Consider the following 23,639-nt stretch of genomic DNA (forward strand, 5'->3'; position numbering starts at 1 on the left):
TTCTAACGTCCACCTCGCCTCAGAATGAAGGTGCCCTCGGTTCAAGGATGCATAGGGAAAATGCTGAACATCCGCAAGAGAGAAACAAAACCGTCCAGACAAAACTAATTATTTAAGCTCATCAAAATGCTCTACTTAGTATGTGTCATTCTGAAGACTCATAGAAATGCAAATAGTGTTGTGGTAAACCATAGGGGGAAAACAGAGAAAAATGCTAACCATAATTAACTTGTTGCAAGCTAATGGTCTAATGCTAAAATGTTTAATTTACAAAAAGCAGCTTAAACATGACTCATGATTTTGATCTAATGTAAAAACAACAACAACAAAAATGCAATATCACACTTTTGTCCTAATGTCTTTTCTTACTGTAAAAGCCCTGGTATTAATCAGGCTGTTTGTTTCATGTCCATAATTTAACCAACCTTTTTATGTTAACATATATCAGAGGGAATATGAATAATTAAACCAACACAAAAAAAAGCAATAGCCTGGAGGGAATGTACTCTATTGTGCATTCCATTGTGTGCCATTACACCAGACCCATAAATCTGAGGAAACACAGTCTTAGATTGAGGTATCTATTGCATTAGAGTAGTGAAAAACAACTGTCCATTTAACCATACTTTATAGCTCATGGAAGCTAATACATTAATAAAGAAACCAAGCTTGGTTAACATGTGACTTAACATGCCACATAATCTTGGATCTGTGATATTTAGGATTCAGTAATTTAATATGAAGGTTCTGATAACTTGATAACTGATAACTTGATAACTAACACAAATAGGTCCAAAAGTTTTGTGTTTTGTGTATATTATAATATATTATATTATAATTGTATTATATTATATAATGCAATGCAAGGCAATGCTACGGTGCCCGGGAGTGGTCGTCTTCGGTTCACTTCGTTTTGTCATGGCCACAACATATTCAGTCGTGGGAACGTGATAATATGTCGAGGCCACGAGATTGTTTTGTCGAGGTAACGACATTCTTATGTTGAGGGAACGACATATTTTTCTCGTGGCCACGAGTTTAATACATAAACAAACCTACGTGACCATAGACACCCGGGATTATCAGGGATTCACTAATATTTTATTTTGAATTAAGAAATTATTATGTTCAATATTATAGAAATTATTACATAACTAAATTATTATGTTGACCATAGGCTACCGGACTGTAGGCAATTGCACGCGACCTACACAGCATTCAAGTTTATCATGAATAGGCTAAATGTTACATAAAGTACATAAAATAAAATAGACCTACAAGAAAACATTTTTATCCATCCCACAGTCTTGCTAGCTGTGCCCATTAACTGATCGTCTTTTTCTGTAATATTTGTATATTATGATTATTATATTATTACATTATTATTATTAGCCTGTTATTATATTTTTTATATTCGTTTTTTTCCCTTCATTTCGATCTCTTTACCAGTTTTGTAAATAAGCCTACTGTAAATGCTCGACATAAAGCTTTGATTATGCTGACTGGCATTTATAGCCTATTGGAAATGCAGTTTAAAAGGTTGAATATTCTGAGAATTAATATTATAGCCTACTGCCTAGTGTTTCGTTGAGGAATTAATCATCCACGTATAGTTGCATTTGTAAATGAAAACACAACACACTCATCACTGGCATTAATAGCGTAATTGTCAGGTGTTTGCAGTATTTGCTAAATATATGGTAGCAAACAGCATAATTATACAGAACGTTAATTAGGTAAAACGATACATGAATTGAAAGGGGAAATAATAAAATATTATATATGAAATAAATATAAAAATATAGCCCTAACAAGTTAATATAACCTAATAATAATAATATACAAATATTAAATGAAATGTTTAATGTTAATAAAAATGTTTTATTCATCTCTGATAATCCCGGGTTGTTATGGTCACGCAGGTTTATGCATTAAACTCGTGGCCATGAGAAAAAAATGTTGTTCCCTCAACATAAGAAGTCGTGGCCACGAGAAATGGATGTCCTTCCCTCAACATAGCATCTCGAGGCCACAACATAAGGATGACGTTACCTCGACAAAACGATCTTGTTGCATAATATCACGTTCCCACAAATTAATATCTCGTGGCCACGACAAAACTAAGTGAACCGAAGATGACCTCTCCCAGGCACCATGCAATGCAATGTAATGTAATGTAATGTAATGTAATGTAATGTAATGTAATATATAATATAATATAATATACATTGATAATAAAATAAATGTTTCTTGAGCACCAAATTAGCATATGAGTGATTTCTGAAGGGTCATGTGACACTGAAGTCTGAAAACATTACATTTTTAAAAGATATTAAAATAGAAAATCTGTTATTTTAAGTTTTAAACATATTTCTCAATATTACTTTATAGTACTGTGTTGTCTTAATGAGGATATCAGACTAATATATATATATATATATATATATATATATATATATATATATATATATATATATATATATATATATATATATATATATATATATATATATATATATATATATATATATATATATATATGTATATATATATATATATATGTGTGTATGTATGTGTATATATATATATATATATATATATATATATATATATATATAATGTATGTATGTGTGTGTATGTATGTATGTATGTATGTATGTATGATGATCCATGAAATTCAACATTATTTATTAATAATTCAAAGAAAATAGGGAAGGAACTTGGAAAGTAATTTTCTTATTATTTTGTAACTAATACAGAATCTTAAATATGTCTTATTCGTATATAACTTTTTTGTTTGACTATTTTCCAACTCATAAGCCATGTTTATTTCCATGTCTAAATTAGATTCCAGATTTCCGATGCAGTCCCAGACTTTTGGACATCCCAGTATTATTTACTCTTATTTATTCAGCTGATTTGGGGCGTACATAAAGCATGTCTCAAATAATGCCACTGCCTTCTTCCTTATTCCAAATTTTGAAGCAATGAGAAACTACACTCATAATTTACCCTCGCTGCCCACCTGCAATGCTGCTATTATATAGTTCAATGGACCATATGCCTAACAGCAAAGTATTAAATCAGACATGACTGAGGCCAGCTGGAATCAATATCTCTCTGTTTTGCATCCTCAGACTCTGCTACGAAGACTGCACCAACATAATGTGAGATTATGGCCACGGGCATTATGACGACATTTCATTTTTATAGTTTGTAGCCATAAAACACTCATGTGATGTATGACCATGATTTACAGATAGCTCATGATATTCTTGCGTTGTCTTTCTGTAGCACAACATAGGTCTGTAATCACATTCTAAATAAAATGCTAAATGCTAAATGCAAAATGTTCATACAACTCACATAAGGAATGTGAAAAAGACAACTTCCTCACTGGACCAATAAAGGTGATTTTGGAATAATCACTGGACGAAATGAAGCTGTTTTTGGACATTGAGTGTTATGACTGCAGTTTCATTAGGAACTACATAAAATCTCAAGCCAATAAACATCAATAGCCTCAATAATCTTTAGCCTCAATAGCTGCCGTTATAAATCGCAGTATGGAGCCTATGAGATGTCAGAAGCATGCTGCAAGTATTGGATACAATGCAGCTTTAATGACCATAAATGCATCCCATTTCCTGTTGGTTGATCCATAGATCAATGACATCCCAAAGATGTTCGACAAGGTTCACATCCTGCAAACAAGGATATTGCATTTTGAAATCAGATAAATTCTTCTAAAACTATGTCTCATCCATCTTAGTTTTGGCTTTGCCAAGTTGGGTGAGCAATGGACAGTAAAGTAAATCAAGGATGCCAATGATCTTAGAAAATCATAACTTAAAAACACCGCAAACCATTTCAGCACGTCCAATACTCGGAACAATTTCCAACTGATGTCTAATTCGATTTCCCCTTGCCTATGTGGTGTGCACAGACCGGTGATGCAGCAACAGCAATGAGTTTTTGAAAAGGACTTCTGGTACTGAAACTCTAGTAACATTGTGAACATTGCACAGTTATGATGTATTTTAGGGTACTTATGAGGTGCATCATGTTCACTGCAACAGCTGTCTTTCTTTACAGAAAAAGCATGTTCCCAGAATTCTCTTGACACGGTGGATTGTTGTTACTCCATCATGTGCACCGCATCTGAGATGGAGTGGTCTGTTTGCCATCTAATATCTGTACTCTTTCTAACTCACTTAAATAACACACTCTGCCCATTATCGCATGAAACAGCATACTATACGGAGGCTGTGGCCTATTTAATAGCAACTGAATTTCCCGGTATAGTAAGCAGTATACATTACAAACACACACGTCCATCCATTTTCCAAACCGCATGTCCTACACAAACACTCACACTATACCTACATACTGTACATACATACTGTACACACAGATACATAAGCTATATCTTTCAGTTTGGGGTCAGTAAGATTTTTTTTTAAGAAATTAATACTAGTATTCAGCAAGGATGCATTTAGTTGATAGTGACAGCAAAGTCATTTACATTGGTACAAAACAGTTAGTTTAAATTAGAATAATAATCGACAATATTACAGTTTTTGTGTACTTGATTTATATATAAAACATCCAATGCAAAGATTGATTTTATTATCCAATGCATATTATTACTGATTTTATTATCCAATGCAAAGATAATTAATACATTTTAAGTGTAGCTTATATGTTCAGATACTTTTTGGGGTCGTATGTGTGCAGTATATACACAAAATATGTGTGTGTGTGTGTGTGTGTGTGTGTGTGTGTGTGTGTGTGTGTGTGTGAGATTTGACACCAAAACATAAATGTTCTTGTGGATAAATGACATTATTGGGTCATCCATTTACTCAGAAGCAAGAAAACAGCTCTCATTGTTACATTTCTCATTACAGCCCCTCTGGAAGTCCTCTGATCAGTGTGTCCAGTTTGAAAGCTGCACTGATCTGGCTCTCAGTTGGGTAAGTGTCTGGCACTGAGATGAGGAGACAGGTAATGCTTAGAGTGAGTCAGTGCCCCAGTCTCTTTTTGGACATTATTAGTGTTTTACTGCTTTGTAGTAGAGCACGCTAATGCTTAAAAACAAAAGAGTCCATTGTCAAGATCTATCTAGTAAATGAACTCTTCCGGCTCAGGGAGCACCTTTAAGAGGCACTCTACATAAAAGCAATAACACAGTTGTTTCCTTTCTCATGGTCTGACTGCATGGTTGATGGTTTGTGAGTTTTGATTTTCTCCCGAGCACACAAATACCAGATTTTTTGGAGCTTTTCTTTTGGTTTTCCTCTTTAGATCAACCTACTGTAATGGCTGCATGACGTGATGATGTGGTGACGTCTGTTCTTTTTTTTTCTTTTTGCATCAGCTAACGCTAAAAAACATGCTCTTTAAAAACAGAACAACATGTATGGGATAAAACCACATGGCTGCGAGTACCCAGTGTGGAAACACAGTCTTAATTTAGTAGCACGCTCAAATAGATGGACGGATGCTGTGAAGAAAGGAATACAGAGATAAACCCTCAACTTTACCCTTGGTCATTTGTCTCCAAAGAGATTGGAGAGAGGGAGAGAGTAAGGCAAAGAGTGCAGTCTCTAAAGGCCCTTGTTGACAGAAACAAAGGCTGTGGAGAAAGTCTCTATAATAATACAAATACCTCCCTATTTGCTGACCTCCAACAACCTCAGAAGAAAATACTTTGATGAAGGTTTTAAGTTCAGATGAGGCCAGATTCAAAGAAAAGGATAAAATGAAGGCTTTTCACATCTAGGGTTGTCACAATGGAATAATTTCAATTGTCAACACTAATACCACCAAAATGTCATAATAATCATTATAAATTCCAATCCCACAGCAAAATTCTATAACATCTAATGTGCTATTGAACATCTGTGAAATGAATTAATCAATTTATTTATGAGGTAAATATTAATATAAACTGAATTTCCAAAACATTAATTTATTCATGTATTATAAAATAATTAAATATATATATGTATGTGTGGGTATATACATAATAAAGATAGACAGTCCACACACATGTATTATGTACACACAAACTTTTATTTTGGATGTGATTCATCAGGATTAATAATTTGACAACCCTAATGTATGTACTGTATGTACAACCATTTTCACCAGCTAAAAACTGTTTTTAAGTGAGTTATTTCTATCGTTTGCTGTAGTGTGTGTCAGTAGGAAATATCAGGTTACATTTCCAAACATTAATTTTGCCATTAATTGTAATAATCCAGTGAGATTTTAGTTTGCACAAGGAGTCTGACAACAGCCAGAGCTCCACACAGAGATCTGATCTCATCATCATCTTCAGTGACATGAAGAAACAGAACAAACTGAGACGGACTGAATCCAGAAGAACTGTGGTAATGCCTCCAAGATGATTCAAGAAACCTACCTGCAAAGCTACCTGAAAAACTATGCCCAAAAGCTGCTTTAATCACGAAGTATGGTCCCACTAAACATTGATTTAATTTAGTTAACCCTCTGGGCCCTGAGGGTGTTTTGGGGGCCTGGAGAACTTTCGACATGCCCTGACATTTGTGCTTTTTTCAGTTGCTTATAAAAATATAAATGGCTAAAGTCTAATAACACTGTAAACAGCACAAACTGGGCTACAATGTTATGTTAGCAGCATTTGTGTACATGATTGTGTTTTTGAGAAAACAACGTTTATGCGTGGTTAGTGAAAAACTAAAATTTTGAAGTCACTGAAATAAGACCATAAAACACATACAGAACAATTGTTTACAAGACTTTTGAGAACCAGACTTGTATGCTAGAATATTTACTTCACAATTATGTGAAAATTATTCCGCTTACTCATTCACAGAAAACAATATATTGATTTAAATTTTTAAAGACATGTTTTGTGATTGAAAGCCAATATGCGAGGGAGTGGTAATGGGCTTGAATATTAAGTGTTTCTCACCTGAGAGACAAAGGGCCCTCCCCTAAAGCTGCTAATGGGCCATCAGTGTGACTGAGACTGAGGCAGGTAAGACAGAGAGTGTGAGGAGACTGAAAAAATGGGGTTTTTAAATGATTTGTATTTTATTTACAACACAGTACAATCAAAACATACATAATGAAGGTCAAAGACACATTATTGTGCACACTGATCTAACCACAGAGATGTGAACAGACTTTGAGTCATTCCTGCAACAGATTCTGTTCAACAAGTGAAACAAATAAATCATACCTGATATTTACGTGTTATTTAAGTGTTTCTGCTACTTTCCATGGATTCAAGAAGAAACTGTTGAACTTCTGATGTTAGTGCAGCACTCTCAGAGGAAAACAGTTGGAAGAGACTGAAAGTCAGCAGGATTCATCATCTGTGGTGCAGGTGTCTGATTCAATAAAATACAAACAACCAAAAAAAGAGAAAAAACATTTGTGAGCATGTTTATAACAGGAGCATCTATATATATATATATATATATATATATATATATATATATATATATATCTATATATATATATATATATATCTATATATATATATATATATATATATATATTTATATAGGTTTTGTAGTCATAGACTCATTCATGCTTTGTATTGTCGTAAAAAAGAGACATTTTATTTTTGAGAAACTAATTATTATTGTTTAGCATGCAATTATACTCTATTTTTGAACAGAGTAGGCTATTAATCATAAACATGTTCTAAACATACTTAGACTCGTAGCATTCATCACGTTACAATGTACTTTCATATTACTTTTATTGTTTTATAAAGAGCATGAAAACATACTCGTGCCGTAAGAAATTTAAATACAATGAATTGCCCATCATATTCAAAATGTTTTACTGGATTTCAAACATTTTAGTCAGGAATTATAGTTTGGGGAAAACCCAACTATGATTTTGTAGTCATATAGCCATCCTGAACATCATGTATTATTTTATAGTATAGAGGATATGATTATGCAGTCATAGACTCACTCATGCTTTATACTATAAAAGGATGAACTTTGCACTATAAAAAATATATTTTATATCTGAGAACTAATTGTTATCGTTTAGCACGCTATTAAAATATATTTTTGAACAGATATTATTAATAATAAACATGGTCTAAACATTCTTAGATGCCTAGCATTTATCGTGTTGTAATTTGGGAAAAACCCATCTAGTAATGTGTTCAAGTTTATGTCACAATAACAGTTAACTAATGCAAAACATAAACATTACTTACTTATTCATCAAACTCTTGAGGAAATCCAGCCTTTACTCAGCGCGTCTTCTTCCAGAAAGTAACAGTAGCAGCGATGAACTCTTCACTGGCGCTTTGTTTATGCTCCGCGCGCGCGGGTCACGTGGTTATTTGCATGTGAACGCGAGGGGGCGGGATCTCATTAAAAATAATGAGTTAGACGGGACAGACTGAACATCGTGTTGGTTTCATACGGATTACTTCATCACAGAATATTTGTTTTCGATATGACGTACTTCATTTGAAAGAAGACACTTCAAGCTTTCTATAGAGATAACTCTCATGTTTCTGTGTTGAGTATTCGCTGAGTTACACTTCATTTTAGTGACGCATTTCTGAAAACAGATCGCGGAGACGGAGAAGACAGAGAGCACACCCTGTTTGTTTTCTTTATTCTTCAAAAGCACAACGTTTAGTTGTTATTATGAGTGTATACAAATAAAAGAAGACCCCTTACAGATTCGAATGGTGTATTGCTCTTATCTGAACAATCAAAAATGGCAGAGAAATGCAAGCTCATTTCTGCCTTATCAGGAAAATCTGCCCCAAAACGCGTATTCGCGTTTGTCGGGCTCAGAGGGTTAATAGAAATTAATTGATAAAAAAATCTCTTTATGACATTATTTTGACAGCATCCTCATTTTACAGCATTTTTACACAAGTGCCTAAAACTTTTAACAGTAGCTTTGCAGGTAGGTTTCTTGAAGCATCTTGGTGACGTTGCCACAGTTCTTTTGGATTTAGTTTGTCTCAGTTTGTTCTGTTTCTTCATGTCATTCCAGATAGACTGGATGATGGTTAGATCAGATCTCTGTGTGGAGCACTGGCTGTTGTCAGACTCCTTGTGCAAACTAAAATCTCATTATTACAGTTAATAGCAAAATGAATGTTTGGAAATGTAAACTGATATTTCCTACTGACACACTACAGCAAAAGATAGAAATAACTGACTTAAAACATTTTTTAGCTGGTGAAAATACTAGTGTTCTAATATGTATAATGGAGTGTGTGTGTGTGTGTGTGTGTGTGTGTGTGTGTGTGTGTGTGTGTGTGTGTGTATATATTTACACACACACACACACACATGTATATACATATACACGCACACACACATACCGTATATCCTATTCATTCCTACCTTGCATATGCCTCACAAAATTTTGGAAGCTTTATACTTACTGTAATACAATGAAAAATGCCAATAAACAGCATGCAAGATATGTTTTCAATAAAATAGTATTCAATAAATTTCAATAAAATATTTGAAGGATGTTTAGAATTATTTTGAAGGAAAATAGGACAAAATACTGATTAAGACAAATACTTGCATTATTTCCATGTTACGTAAATGTTCTTTTTAAAAGTAAGCAGTAAAACAAAGCAATAATGTAATCAGTGAGTGGGCTACGTTTACACAGCAAGCCTAATACATGGAGCTTTTCACCTAAATTTTCACTCCCACCTGTTTATGTCCACTTAAGACAAACCGACTATCCTTATATTAATACACCACCACCAAGCGGTTTCAAGTAGTGCATTTGACCATACATTCAAAAGCTACATTACCTTGAATGCACATGAAGACGCATATAAGCATTCGAAAGCAGCCGCTTGTCAGTCTGTCACCGAGTCTGTAGAAAGACTGGCATCAGTACATTTTTTACTGTAGTACCAGTACTTTTGACATCACTACGCAGTTCTGCCAGCACTTTCCTGCACAGCTCCATTTGGCCCCATCACTATAGCAGACCATTAACCAATGTGCAGCAACACAAATACTCTGACGTATGGCTATACACACACAATAGAGCATAGTGAAAAAGAAACACCCCAGTACGGAGGTTATCCATCAACGTCGCTGCAGTGAGAAAATGAAAAGCTTTCATAAGGCGGCCCATTTCGGCTGGTACATTTGCCATTGAGTGCGCTTGACAGTGTAAACAGATTTGTTGGCCAGCTTGGCTATCACCCCTCAACTAATGGGGTTGAAGAGGAATGGGCACACCACACAGATATTGAACAGGATCGTTAATCTTGATTCAGCTGTCATTCCCCCAATGAGGTGTTAAATCAATACAGATATGGCTCCCCAGTTCTAAGCTTTACTTCTCAAGTTCGCGCTCAGGAAGAAAGTTAAGACTTTAATGAGGAGCATGCAAACCATTTGCCGAGACTCTTTGAGCAAACACAAATTCATCGGGCACCATAGTCTATCAGCTCAATCATGGCGAGTTGTCAGGGGAAAATCGGATCTACCCACCACGCAAAATAATGTACGCCGTCGTCTATCCTCTGCAGTGTGCGCTGTTAGTGAACCAAGACAATCCTGTGAGCAAACAATACCAATCAGCTCAGAGAAATGGCTGCGCTGATAAAGGTTGACTTGTTTTGAAAATGAGTGCTGACATGCAAAAAACTAACTAACAAATGAACAAACAAAATAAATGAGAGCGATGCTTGCAATCAAATTGTACTGTCAGGAATTATGCACACATATATCAGTGTGACGCCTGCTGGGAAACCTTTGGTACTGTGTGGGGATCTATGACTTTGGCATTTCTGGGGTTGTTCGCTGGCCTCTAACACTATTAGCTATCACCAGTTTGAGCTTGAATATTTGCATCTAAAGAATAACTTGTCCTCTCGTCCAACAATAAGGAAGGAAGACAGTGAGACCCACTAGAGAAATAATGAATTGATTTTTATGCTTTGTATTATCTATTTATTTATTTATTTTTACTGAATGCCAGATACTCTTTGCAATGAAGAGTGGAAAGGGCTGGTGAGGCACACAATTTAAAGGTCTGTTACTTCAAATGAAATTTGAATTAATCGCTTAAAGCCAAGTCTCTTTGTAAGCAGTGATGCCTGTACTTCTCAGCAACTGGGGAATGCATCACACGCTCATTATATTTTCGGTTAAAGATTTTCTCTTTCATTTTCTCAGTCTTAAAAGGTTTTGTTCACATCTTGCACTGATATTAACTCTCTTTGATCTTGTCATGGTAGATGATTTGCTGCCCTGTCAAGACAAAATGTAGAGTAATCTGAATGTGAAGTCTGAGGCTTCTGTTCTAGCACAATGTTCACATCATTATATACAGCAGGGCAGGGGTCCAAAACGAAAAGTGTATGTGTGGGGCCCCTCTCCTCTCTGGGTCCAATGAGACTACATCATGGGCCAATCTTCATTCTCAACATTTCTGACAACAGCTCTGCAGTGAAATCCAAAAGTCTGAAAGCACACTGAAAATCTGGTGATGCAGGTAAATATGCTGCCACAATCTGTTCCAGTCATATTCTAATCATATGCACATCAAAAAATAAGTTTGAAATAGGTTCTGTGGTTGTACTGAATTATGATTGGATGTAGGTATCTCAAAGATGAAGGAAATGATTTGATATCAGGTATAGACAGGACCGTAAGCCTCTAGCCTTTGTGATATTGTTTGTACCACACAGTGAAGGAAAAAGCACAAAGTAATAGGATGGGGGGAGGGCCGGTATGCTTTGAGGGAATTGACCACCTTGACAAGCGAGGTGGAATGGAAGTCGAAGTCAATCTTCGAGCTGCTTCACCGGCGTGACAAGCATACTGGAGAAATCCCTAAAGGGAAGGGCACTCCAATGAGTTTTCCCAAGTTTAGTGCCAGCCACCAGCAAACAGACAGGACCACACAATAAGGCATCATTTCAATTCTGATTTTACACTGTTATTCCAAATAAGAAGTCCATTAGGGCATGTAGCTATAGGGGCTACACATTGCATGCTGAGCCAGTGCTAATATAGAAACCAGAAAAAATAAATATGTGCATTATGCAACAGGTAAACAATCCATGCAAGAAAAGAGCAAAGGGAGAGAAAAAACCAAGAGCGCACAACATTCGGAAGAAAAGAGGTAGCCGACTGCCATTACACGCAATCACACTTGATGTGCTCCCTACCAAACAACATGAGCACTTTCTGTGTTCATTCAACATGACAGGGACTACAGGCAGATGAGTCTGTTTTGTTTTAAGATGACATGATTCAGTCCTTGAATTAGCAATATCACCCCAGGCAGATTTGCACTAATTCACTTTTACAAGGATGCACCGGAGACTTGTGCAAAACTGTCAAGCAAAGTAGAGCAACCTGCTTCAGTATTGCAGCATTGTGAAAATGTTGCTCATATGTTCGTTCTTCCTCATGCATTTCATATTTCGTGAATTCTACAAGCTGACTGCTATTGCGGGTTTGCCTCTATACATCAAAATGTTACAGACTTACAAAGTCAAAAAAGTATTGCTCAGAAGCTGCTCTTTCATTTTAGATGATTCCACTATGAAAAATAAAATAGTGAAAAGAGCACAACATAGTGAATGTACAGAGCTACATAAATTGAAATGGCTCAGATAACTTGTTCTCAGAAGAATTTAATAAGAAATATTGTAGGTTCATACTGAAATCTCAGATATATATTTTTTTTCTTACTGCATACTTCGGTACCTTGGCAAGTAAGAGCACTGTTTGTGACAATTTTGAGATGTTCACATAGCAGCAGAATACGGTTGTCAGACATATATTTGAGCTCTTAACGTGGTTATATTCATAACCGGTCTGGCTGTTTATGGAAACTGACAACCGCATTCAATAACCAAACTCACATTCGTAATTTTCTGGATTCATAACCCTATATTTGACGAACACCTGCTGTGTGAAAGCAACCGTGAGTCATACAGTGCGACATATATACAAAGACAGTCATGTTGCGTTTTTATGTGTAGGTTCTGGTAACATACAAATATAACAAAATGAGCTGTTTGTCACCTGAAAGTTTAAGATCCAGTCACTGTCTTCCACTGACGCTAATCTTCTTAATTTTGTGGCCTGCACGCAACTCTTCCAAAACAATTCAGTCTCAAACTGCTGTTGGATCATTAACCATTGGTTGCTTTTGGTTCATTTTGGGTGGTCATGGCCTAATGGATAGAGAGTAGGACTTGTAAACCAAAGGTTGCGAGTTCGAGTCTCAGGTCCAGCAGGAATTGTAGGTGGGGGGGTGTGAATATCCAGCGCTCTCTCTCCACCCTCAATACTACGACGGAGGCGAGACCCTTGAGCAAGGCACCGAATCCCCAACTGCTCCCCGGTTGCCGCAGCATAAATGTCTGCCCACTGCTCCAGGTGTGTGTGTGTTTGTTCACTACTCACTGCTCCGCGTGTGCACTTGGATGGGTTAAATGCAGAGCACAATTTCCAAGTATGGGTCACCATACTTGGCCACACGTCACATCCTTTCCTTACTGTGCAAATCACTCATGTTGCGTCAGGTGCGACTTTCTAGTAATGTTTACATTGCCATATATGATATTTATTTCAGTTACTGTTACTATGATTACAGGTGATATTCACAGCTATGGGGAGATCATAAAAGATGACTGACATCAGCTGCTCGTTCATACAGAAGTGACTAGAATTCTGTATGTAAACTGTTCTTCTGCATCGTTATTGTAATAGATGTGACGAGGATATAACGATTTTTAGATGTAACGAACTTTAGTAGTCATTATAGTCCTTTATGAAAATGGCCTTTTATACAAAAAAAAATCAGAAAAAGTAACATTATTTACTTACCCCATATTGTTCCAACCTTGTATGATTTTTATTCTTCTGAAAGTAAATAGAAATATTCGGCATAGCATCTGTGCACATGTATGACCCATCTAACATCAAGGCTGTTTAGCACCAAAAAAGCACTATAAGATTAATACATTATCAGCTACTTTGAATTCAGATTGATGTAAAAATAAATAAAAAAAAAACATTGTTTTTAACTATTTTTGTGAACTCTAAATCAGACTGAATCGGTAAATTGATTCGTGAGTGAATCAGTCAAATTTCGAAACGAATTTGAAATTTCGAATTTGCGAAACGTTCAGTCCTGTTTCTGAACCAAATCAAGAAGTTCATTGAGCAGACTCGGTTCAAAAGAACAATTCTAATTCGTTTTGAGTTCAAATAATAGACAATAAATTCTTCTTTTGTATTCCATGAAAAAACAAAATTGGTTTGTAATGACATAAGGGTAAGTAAATAATAACTTTATTTTAATTTTTGGATTAACTGTTTCTTTAAATAGCATAGTCGGTGTATAGAATATGGTACCAGTGGTTCCTTTAATGGTCAGAGTGGGGCTAACGCAAACATTTCTAATACCTTACACATTAATTCAAAAACCCTCAGACGAGAAACCAATGGGAGCCTCTGAATAGGAAATTATGTTTAATTTGTCACTCCAGTCTCTTGCAATAGAGTATTAGTTTGTGAGGTGGTAGAAACATGATCACACGCTGGGTAGGTGTAATTGAAAAATGGAGGCGCTCTTAGACGGAGAGCTATTACGATGTAACCCTCTTTGAGATGGAAGGCAATGTCAAATTGAACCTCTAGGCAAGCTACTCAAATGATGGCAAGTTTGCTTCAGAAATCAAAGAGACCCAGTGTGGTATTTTTCTGCTGATGGGTAAAAGCCCCATCTGTCACATAGGAAGAGAGACTATTTATTTGCCATAACCAATACTGAAAAGAAAGCGAATGAAAGTAAATGGAGGCCTGTTGAAAGCATTTGAATTTTTGAATCCGTGAAAGTACATATAGCACACGTTGCCTTGTAAATGATTCAATTTACAGCACTCTAAACAAATAATTAAAAAGATATGGAGAGTAATAAAGCTTGTTAAAATTAGTCCCTGAGACCTACTATGTTGAAAAAACTCACCATAAACCAGGAATTTTATGAAAAGCTTCAATGCTTCAGATAACAATGTGGATCAATTGGAATTTTCCTGGTCTATAGGCCTAGCAATTGCCATTGTCTGGGGTAAATTCAATGATTCATTTTAAATGTCAACATTGTGTGTGCTTGCATCTGTTCTCTCGTGAAACTTGCTAGAAAATATGTAACACCAGAGTGACTGATAAGCAATAGACTATGTAGCTTTGCACATGTGATTTGAGTAAACAGAAATGAATTTTCCATAAATACACAGCAGTGCAGTGATTCCCTGAACATGAAATAAGAATTGAATTGAATTCCAAAGTTAAAAATGAAGTGTGTAATTTTTAACTTATTTATTATTTAAACATACTATCTCTCATCTTCAAAGCCTAATATAAACCAAGACACCTAGACGTACAGTATATCTTTAATAGGAAAGATTTTCCCTGAAAAAAAAGAGTAAATAATGTGATGCTATGCATCTCAACTGCCCAGCAACAATAGTTTAATGGCTTAAGATTTGGGCATGGCTATCTGCTTTTTAACCAATGGCAGGCAGGGGAAGTGTTCAAGAAACCTGTTGAAAAATAGTTCCATCCTGTCCCCAAAGAAATTACATGCTTCACCTTTAGGGTTTAAATGCTTAAAGATTTCCTCACTGAAACAAATAGGTGAACCGTGTTGGAAGATCTAATTGCTTTTCTCACTTTCGCTTTGAAAACTGCTCTTTTTTTTGCTTTCTCTTCCAACATCACTTCAAATATAGCCATCAGCAGTGATTTTTGAAGTTACTTGGTAAGAGCAGTCAGGTCAGAATCCTGGGCAGCAAGACTTAGGAAGACAAAGAAACGATAAGATGGAGGAAAATAGAGCAATATGTCAGACATTTGAGTGGAAACAGACAGTAAGACAGCAGCGTAAACAGGCCAATTTAAGAGTGAGTGTTAACAACTGTTATAGCGACCCTTCCCTGGCTCTCTGAAACTCTTTATAACTCGCTGGCGCTAAAACAATCAAACATCCAGACAATCAAAACAACCACTGAGAGAGTTTATATCATGAATCGACTGTCCTCCTCAGTGTCTGGGCGGGAATGGGGGTTTAAAATGGGGGTGTAAAAACTCTGCAGACAATTACGTTGCCCTCCAATTTAATAGCTAAATTACAGGCGTAGCTACAAAGCGTGTGGCATAAACATTCACAAGCCTGCTGGAAGCACAACAACATTGATCAGTGATGTACTGTATGTGAATACAAAACGCAATGCAAGCAGGCAATGATTATTTTCATTAATTAAATCTAATTATCACCCTGAAAATGATTTGAAACCACTGACCTTTTTGGTTTGAAAGTAAAGATCTTCTGTTAATGTCAACACAAAATGCCATTTGTAAACCATTCTGATGCATTTGTGAGTTAAAAGGGATGTTCAATGAGAAAGAAATGTTGGGTGGGAACAGATTTTATCCGTTGTACATCATCCATGGATTGTGAAAAGTGGTCTTAGACATTGTTGGTAGGGAAAAGATATGACAGAGCAAAACAAGTAATAGCTTTGAGATTTTTTTTCTTTGGAACCGTGCACAATAAGATCAGGAATGTGTATTAGGAAAGTAGATGGGGTAAGTTTAGATTTTTTTTATTTTGACTGTAACACTCAAAAAAAATAGGGATAAATGACTATATCATGTTTTGAGTCAATGATGTACATACATTTGGACAATATTATCACTAAAATAAAATAGTCTTCCATTGTTTAATAGCATAGCTGTGAACCCAGGGTAGTTCTATGACCCATAATAGCAATTTGGATGGTCTGCCATAACATTAATTTTTAACAGACTGTTTGCATTATTACTAAGATAGTGGGGTAGTTTTGCTTTATAGCCATGAATGTAAGAGACTCAGTAATAGCTATAACATTATCAGTGCTGGTAAACATTTCACAAATCCAAAATGCTTCATTTCAAGTCTTTTTGGCACAGACAAATTAGTGATTAATCCAAAACAAGCTTCCATTTTATATTAACAATAAGAGAACGCAAAAGGATGTGGCTGTAACGTTTATGACAGCTGTGAGTTTGACGGCACAGCTCTCTTGTTAGATAATTGATGCTGGCAAATTTCACATAACTCCAAACAAGAGTTGCTTTTTCTTTCTGACTCCAGCCTATACTCTGAATGTGCTGTCGGATTTTTTAATACATAGATGTTGAGGAAGATTAATTTGCTGATTCTAGCTGCTCTTATGTAATGCTGATGTGAAATATTAATCATGAAAAGCCAAATCTATGCTAGGGAAAGTGCTTTTTGTTAACCCCCTAAACGGCACGCAGGTGGCAGACCTTCCATCTTGAGCAGGGTGTTCTTGCAAGAGTATGCAGTTTTCTTTCTCCCTGGTGTTTGAGAGTGTGTGTATGTTTGGGGTAGTGGGCGACAGTTGCGCGTGTGTATGCATGTGCATTTGCGTATGCAAGTATGCATTTTTCCTCACATGTTTCTCAGTGCTTCGGATTCCATAATTGAAAACTAGCGAAACGCAAGCAAAAGGCCAATAGCTGCATCTGGTCAGAGAGCATGTTAAATTCAGTGAGAATGTCTGGAGCAAAAAATGCTTTTTGCTGATGCACAAATTATTTTACTGCCTTGGGTAAGCATACATCAGTTCTTTGAGCAGATGTGGCAGATATTTACAGTTTTCTACTCTGTAATGCATACAGGCACCTTTCGCACGAGTACTGAGGCAGTACCGTGATGGTATTAAATGATTATTCCATGATGCTTTAAAACACAGAGAAAGTATAAGGAGGAGCCGTTGATGTGTTGGATTTTCCTATCCCCTCACTACTGGAACATTTTCATTGGTACTACATTAAAATGTCTGATTAAAAATGATAGAAAATTACTTTACAGCATGTTTAGCATTAATCTTTTTAATGTCTACTTATCACATTTTACACAACAGTTAGTTCTGGTCCTTAATTTCAGTGGCCAATCAAGTTTTAAAGGGGATTCACAGTCTAACAGCACTGCAAGTTTGTATATCTCTTTGATTTATTTTTTTAACCTAATTACACCAGTAGGTGGCAACAAGTGACTGCGTTATGAGTCATTGACTCATTCATTCCACCTATTTGTTCAAAACACTAATTCATCCAGAGACACTGCATACATCATTGAGGCTGTCTCATTTCAGAAAAGCAGCTGTTCTAAAATAGACTGATGTTCGTTGTGAGGTGTAATTACTGTAATTGCTTTCTCACTTTGGAATGTAATGGTTGTTTTTCTAAAATAAACCATCTACAGTGACATATCCGGCCAATAAATGGAATCTCTGGAAAGCACGGCCTTTGAAATAAGATACAGCAAGTTCATTGATTTATGAGAGAGTCAATTAATAATTTCTTAAGTGGAGCAAAAATAAGAAAAGTAACTTGCTGTATTGCGTTTAAAATGGAAATGTAATTAAAAATGTAAATATTGAGCTGCTGTATAAAAGCAATATCATGTTTACAATACGTTATGTATCACAACAAATACATTTAGTGCAAGTTGTGCTAAAGAAAACAATTTCATGATATTACTGTATAGATTTTATTGCAATCTTGACAAGCAACTTTGTAAATTTCAGTCTTTTCCTATTCAAGCAGATCAGAGCCTTACCTCCATTACCTAACATTCTGGCTGAGGACTGACTTGCCTTAAAGGGACTACATGTACCACAGTACTGAATGATTACACACTCTGGTACTTCAAAGCAGATCATTATATTACTATGGTACATGCCCAAAAAATACCACGGTAATAATACCATGGTGCTTTTTTGTCAGCGAAGAGTCTCAGTCTAATCCAACATTTTTCAGTCAAATGAAAACATCCCTCTTACCAGTCCTTTTTTTTTATACATTGTACTTTGATGGTCAAAGCTGAAGCCATTATCTAAGTGGATTATAAAAAGATTACATCAGCTTCAACTGAAACCTTTCAGGCTTCCGGTAAAATGGCTCTGGATGGAACGAGTACATGTTGTACATGAGAAGAGGAAATTGCGAATGACTGGGAGGAACCGAGGCATTTATGCGTAGAGTGCATGAAAGTGCGGTGAGGTTCATCTTTATTAACCGCAACTGAGGTGTGCTTCTGAACTAAAGATCAGTGCACTGTTGATCTGAAGATCCTAATAAGAGGGTTTGCACAAAAGCGCTCAGTGAATTTATGAGCAAACGAGCTCCACCCGCAGCGAGGACTCCCCACTTGCCCTGTCGCTGCACCTGCTGCCTCTTTTTTCTCAATAAAGCCAGTGTTTTAGCTGTGAGCTTTAAATGCGCTTATATCAGCACTCATGCTCGAGGCCTGTCATCTCCACGCACCGCTGCTGAGTTTCCTCCGCCTGCGATCTGTCTTTGATCACAACTCTCTGGCTGATGAATGGCACCATGTAGTCGGCATTTCAGAGGGTAAATATCCATTAAACGTTGGGCATCTGTCTCTGGGCAGCCTGGCTGAGGAATGAATGAGAATCGGCCTCGCTGACGCCAGGTCAGTGCTATTCTGAGCTAAACATGAAGTCCTGCATTATTCATATACCTGCTTTGTGAACAGATGCAAATCTGATCCCCAAACGCAAACAATTTTTCTTACATAACCACCGTCCCCTGTAAAATGGAGAGGCATGTGATCTCTTAGGTTGAAAGTACATCAACGGATGCATGCAGAGGGTCCGAAAGAGTGTCTTTAATGGTTAGCCTTGAGCTACATTAATTCTTATTGTCAGGTTGATGTTCACAATTCACAGATTCAATTAATAATTCATGCATTACATATATAAGGCATGCTACAATACATCATGTCAAACCTATAATCCACATTCACTATCTGTGTCCCGTATTGCATGTTAACTGAATCACGGGTGCAAAACTATTTTATTTGCATATTCAGATTCTCCCCCTGAGGTGATCATCAAAGTGTGAAAGTGTGCCGTTAAACATTCATCAAGATGAAGAATTACCCACCTCCATAACAATGTGAACATAACAGTGAAAAGAATCAGATCTTGAAGACTGGAAGTGCTGTATTCTAATTCGGAAATCTCTTTAGCTCACCTTCATACATTTAATGCCGTAAATATTCTGTTAACATTTGTTTGGAAATAGGCCATGTTTACATTATCAGATAGGAGCCTCACAGTTTGCATAGAATGAGTTGAGGAATGCAACTGATTTTGTTTGGTCATGGCTAAGTGGATGTAAGAACCTCCAGATTGCTTTCTTATCAATTATACATTTACTGGGACACTGCTATCCGCTCTGCTTACTAAAGGAGAAGACCAGACGGCAGGGGAATGTAAGATACAGATGCAACAGCAACAAAATCCAATCTCACACATCAGCATATTCATTTCAAACCCGTGAAAAGACCAGCAAAGCCAGTCTCCAGCATACTGTATGTTTTGTTTTCAAAGCTGGTCCAGTGGTGTTCAAACCAAGCTTCTTAACTTGTTAAAGCGGCAAGACCTTAATGATCTGAAAGATAAGCATCAACGGCTAAAGGTTGCTAGAGGTGTTAATTTAGATGTTTTTGTTGTTGTTTTGTTTTCTTTTAGTCATATTTTTGTATTTTTTTTTATTAACTTTAAATTTAAATGTAGTCAACAAGCTTATTTTGCATGTCATAGTCATTAACTTCAGGCCATTTTATTTCATTTAATTTTATTCTATTTTATTTAATAATTTAATTTATCAATTTAATTTAATACATTTTCTTTCTATTTCAATTTTTATAATGCTGTCAAATGATTAATCACAATTAATCGCATACACATACATGTATATATTTAAGAAAAATATGTTGTTTATGTATTAATTATATTTATATATAATATAAATTTTATGAATATAAATATCAATGCATGTAAATACTTATTTTCATAATATATACTGCATGTGTGTCTGTTCATATACACATAATAAATATACACAGTACACATACATATATTATGTAAACAAAAACTTATTTTGGAATGCGATTAATCGTTTGACAGCAAAAAAAAAATTTATTTAATTTTTTTTATCATTTTATTACTTTATATACATATATATATATATATAATACAATTGCAGATTTCTAAACTCCAAAAAATCATCAGTATTTTTGTTGCTCTCACTAGGCCAGCAGAAATCCAGCCTGGACCAGCATGGAAATTCAGTTTGTACTTGGAAGCAGACAAGTAAATCCATCATGATCAAATTCAATCCAAATCCACAGAAAATAAATAAATAGAAAAATGATTATGCTGTTTACCTTAAACAGACGGAGGATATTAGCCACCATTATAGACACAGAACTGGACGACGCTCCAATGACACCCACCACCCTTTCTGGCTTGGTAATGATGGGAGATCCTCCACCTTGGCACTTCACATCCGTGCCGTCCTTTTCGATGAGCGCCTGGACAAATGTGAGAGACTGTTCCAGAGCGTGAGTATCCCGCGAGCACGTGTCCAGAATGCGGGCGCCCAGCGTGATGTTTGGGAGCAGTTCATGGTCATTATTGATGCGGTCCAGTGCAAAGAGCATAGCTTCCAGACGATGGATCCCCTTTTCCTTTTTTAGCTCACCGCAGGGTTTGCCCTCATGACCCCGGGAGTGAACTGGAAACAGGCCGCCCAATGAAATGTCCCCATCAATCCGGATAGAGTTTAGATGCGTGTGGCCTGGACCTTTGGGCCTCGCAGCCAAAGCAGTCAGGAAGAGGTAGAGAAGAACCAATGCTGAGCCTTGACAGCGACAGTTAGTCCATCCAACCATTTTGCCCATGGCTGAAGACATTGCAGCAAGGCTGTTGCGTGTCTATTTTTAGATCTGAGATGTGTCACAACTGAGTTGATGGGTCAATGAAGGCACCCTTTCACAGGGCACAATCTTTTAAAGTTCATAGTTATGTAGCGATGGGTTTGTAATTGAATGGAATGCACATCAGGTTCTTCAGGCAGCAGTTCTGAGTCAATCCCCTTTATCTCCTGTCAAGGAACTTACTCTAGAGTCCTTTGATGAGATCAAAGGTTAACCGTACGTCTTTGGTCCCCTGCTCCCTCTAGGTTTCCAATCGCCTCGTCTCCTAGTGGAGGAGGTTGGGGGTCTTTTGCTGCGAGCACAAACCTTCACCCACCTGTGAGCCTTCCTGGAAGAAAAAGATATGAAGAAAGGAATGAGTAAGCACCACAGAAAGACGATACAGTCAGATGTTTCTGTGTCAGTATGGGCATAGCAGCACTTATGTTCTTTTCCTTAAACTTTCCTTTGCAGCATCTTACTGAAAACAGCTTTCTTACTGAAAACCCGCTTGCTTTTTCTCACATGCTCCCTCTCTCTCCCTCTCTATAGTTTGAATTTAAAACGTTGCTATGGGCTCCCAAGGTCGAGAGAAATATGCTTTGGCTCCCACATGTCTCTTTTCAACATTCTGAATGAAGGAGCTGCATTCCAATGAAGAGCTCTGATCAAGCGAGAGAGAATTATCTATGTAATGTGTTGTTTTCCCCATCTGAAATGACAAGCTCTGATAAAGAAAATGAGTTGGGTTGATGAAAATTGTTCTGCACACACACCGTATACTGACAAAAGGCAGACCCTTTAATCTCTAGCTGCAACGGTCACCGCAGGATATTTAAGTTCTCGGAATGAATTGTTATTTGGATAACCTCGAGGTCATTAATTACTTGAAATGAGTTTTAATTTGTATGACACTGATCTCGATGTGAGGACAAGTTACTTCCCACAACTTTGACAGTCACTGTTATCATTACCATCCCTTAATTGTTGCCTAATTGGGTTAAAAATTACATACTGGAATATTCCATTAGGCTTCTGTGTTTTCAGTTTGCATGTGCATAATTTTGCTTTAATGGTGAGTGACAAATACAGCAAACCGATCTAGCCATATTTTTAATGCCTACACATTATCGTTATCATACAACATCATGATTTACTGCTTGACTTATTTTCACCTCCTCCAGCATACTGAAGATATATCGGTTACACTTTATTTCGATAGTCCACTTTAGACATTCTACGAACTATAAGTAACTTAGTAACTACATGTCGACTAATTCTCATTAATTTGCAACTACATGTCTACTAACTCTCAGTAGGGTAGGTTTAGGGTTAGTAGAGTAAGTTGACATATACTTGCAAAGCTGCTGATAGTCAGTATGTTGTATGTTGTGGACCCATCAAAATAAAGTGTTAGCAGATATTAAGCAGGCAGTCTACTAATACTCTAATGACTCATAGTTGACATGGAGTTACAAAGTTACTTATAGTTAGTAGAATGTCTAAAGTGGACTATCGAAATAAAGTGTTACCGATATATTTTCTCTGCCATTTCCTATGTATCTATTATTTTGAGTTATACGTAGCATTAAAATCTCCCTTTATATTGCTCTTTATGTACAGTACTGCATATTTTTAAATGATCACTAAATGCATTACGGTACATTCATAAAAATCCTGTGCATTTCTTTAAACATGGATGCAGTTTAAGCAATTATTTTCAAGCCTTGATCTCAGCAAGTCTTTTTGCACAGTTTGGGTCACCTCACTTATTTACAAGCTGACAGAAAAAT

At 36.4% G+C, this 23,639-nt stretch overlaps 1 protein-coding gene across 1 annotated transcript in view; it reads right to left on the minus strand.

The window, feature by feature from the left end:
• Positions 1–21,843, minus strand: part of LOC306844849 (metabotropic glutamate receptor 4-like) — a gene marked incomplete at both ends in the record, with an annotated part of 121,504 nt that extends 99,661 nt beyond the window's left edge. Inside the window, one exon of the mRNA XM_079377261.1 lies at positions 21,316–21,843. Within this exon, the coding sequence (XP_079233387.1) occupies positions 21,316–21,843 (528 nt within the window). The remainder of the gene's footprint in view (positions 1–21,315) is intronic.
• Positions 21,844–23,639: the final 1,796 nt, after the last annotated feature.

The sequence above is a fragment of the Barbus barbus genome (assembly GCF_936440315.1).
Source record: "Barbus barbus genome assembly, chromosome: 25".
NCBI lineage: Eukaryota > Metazoa > Chordata > Actinopteri > Cypriniformes > Cyprinidae > Barbus > Barbus barbus.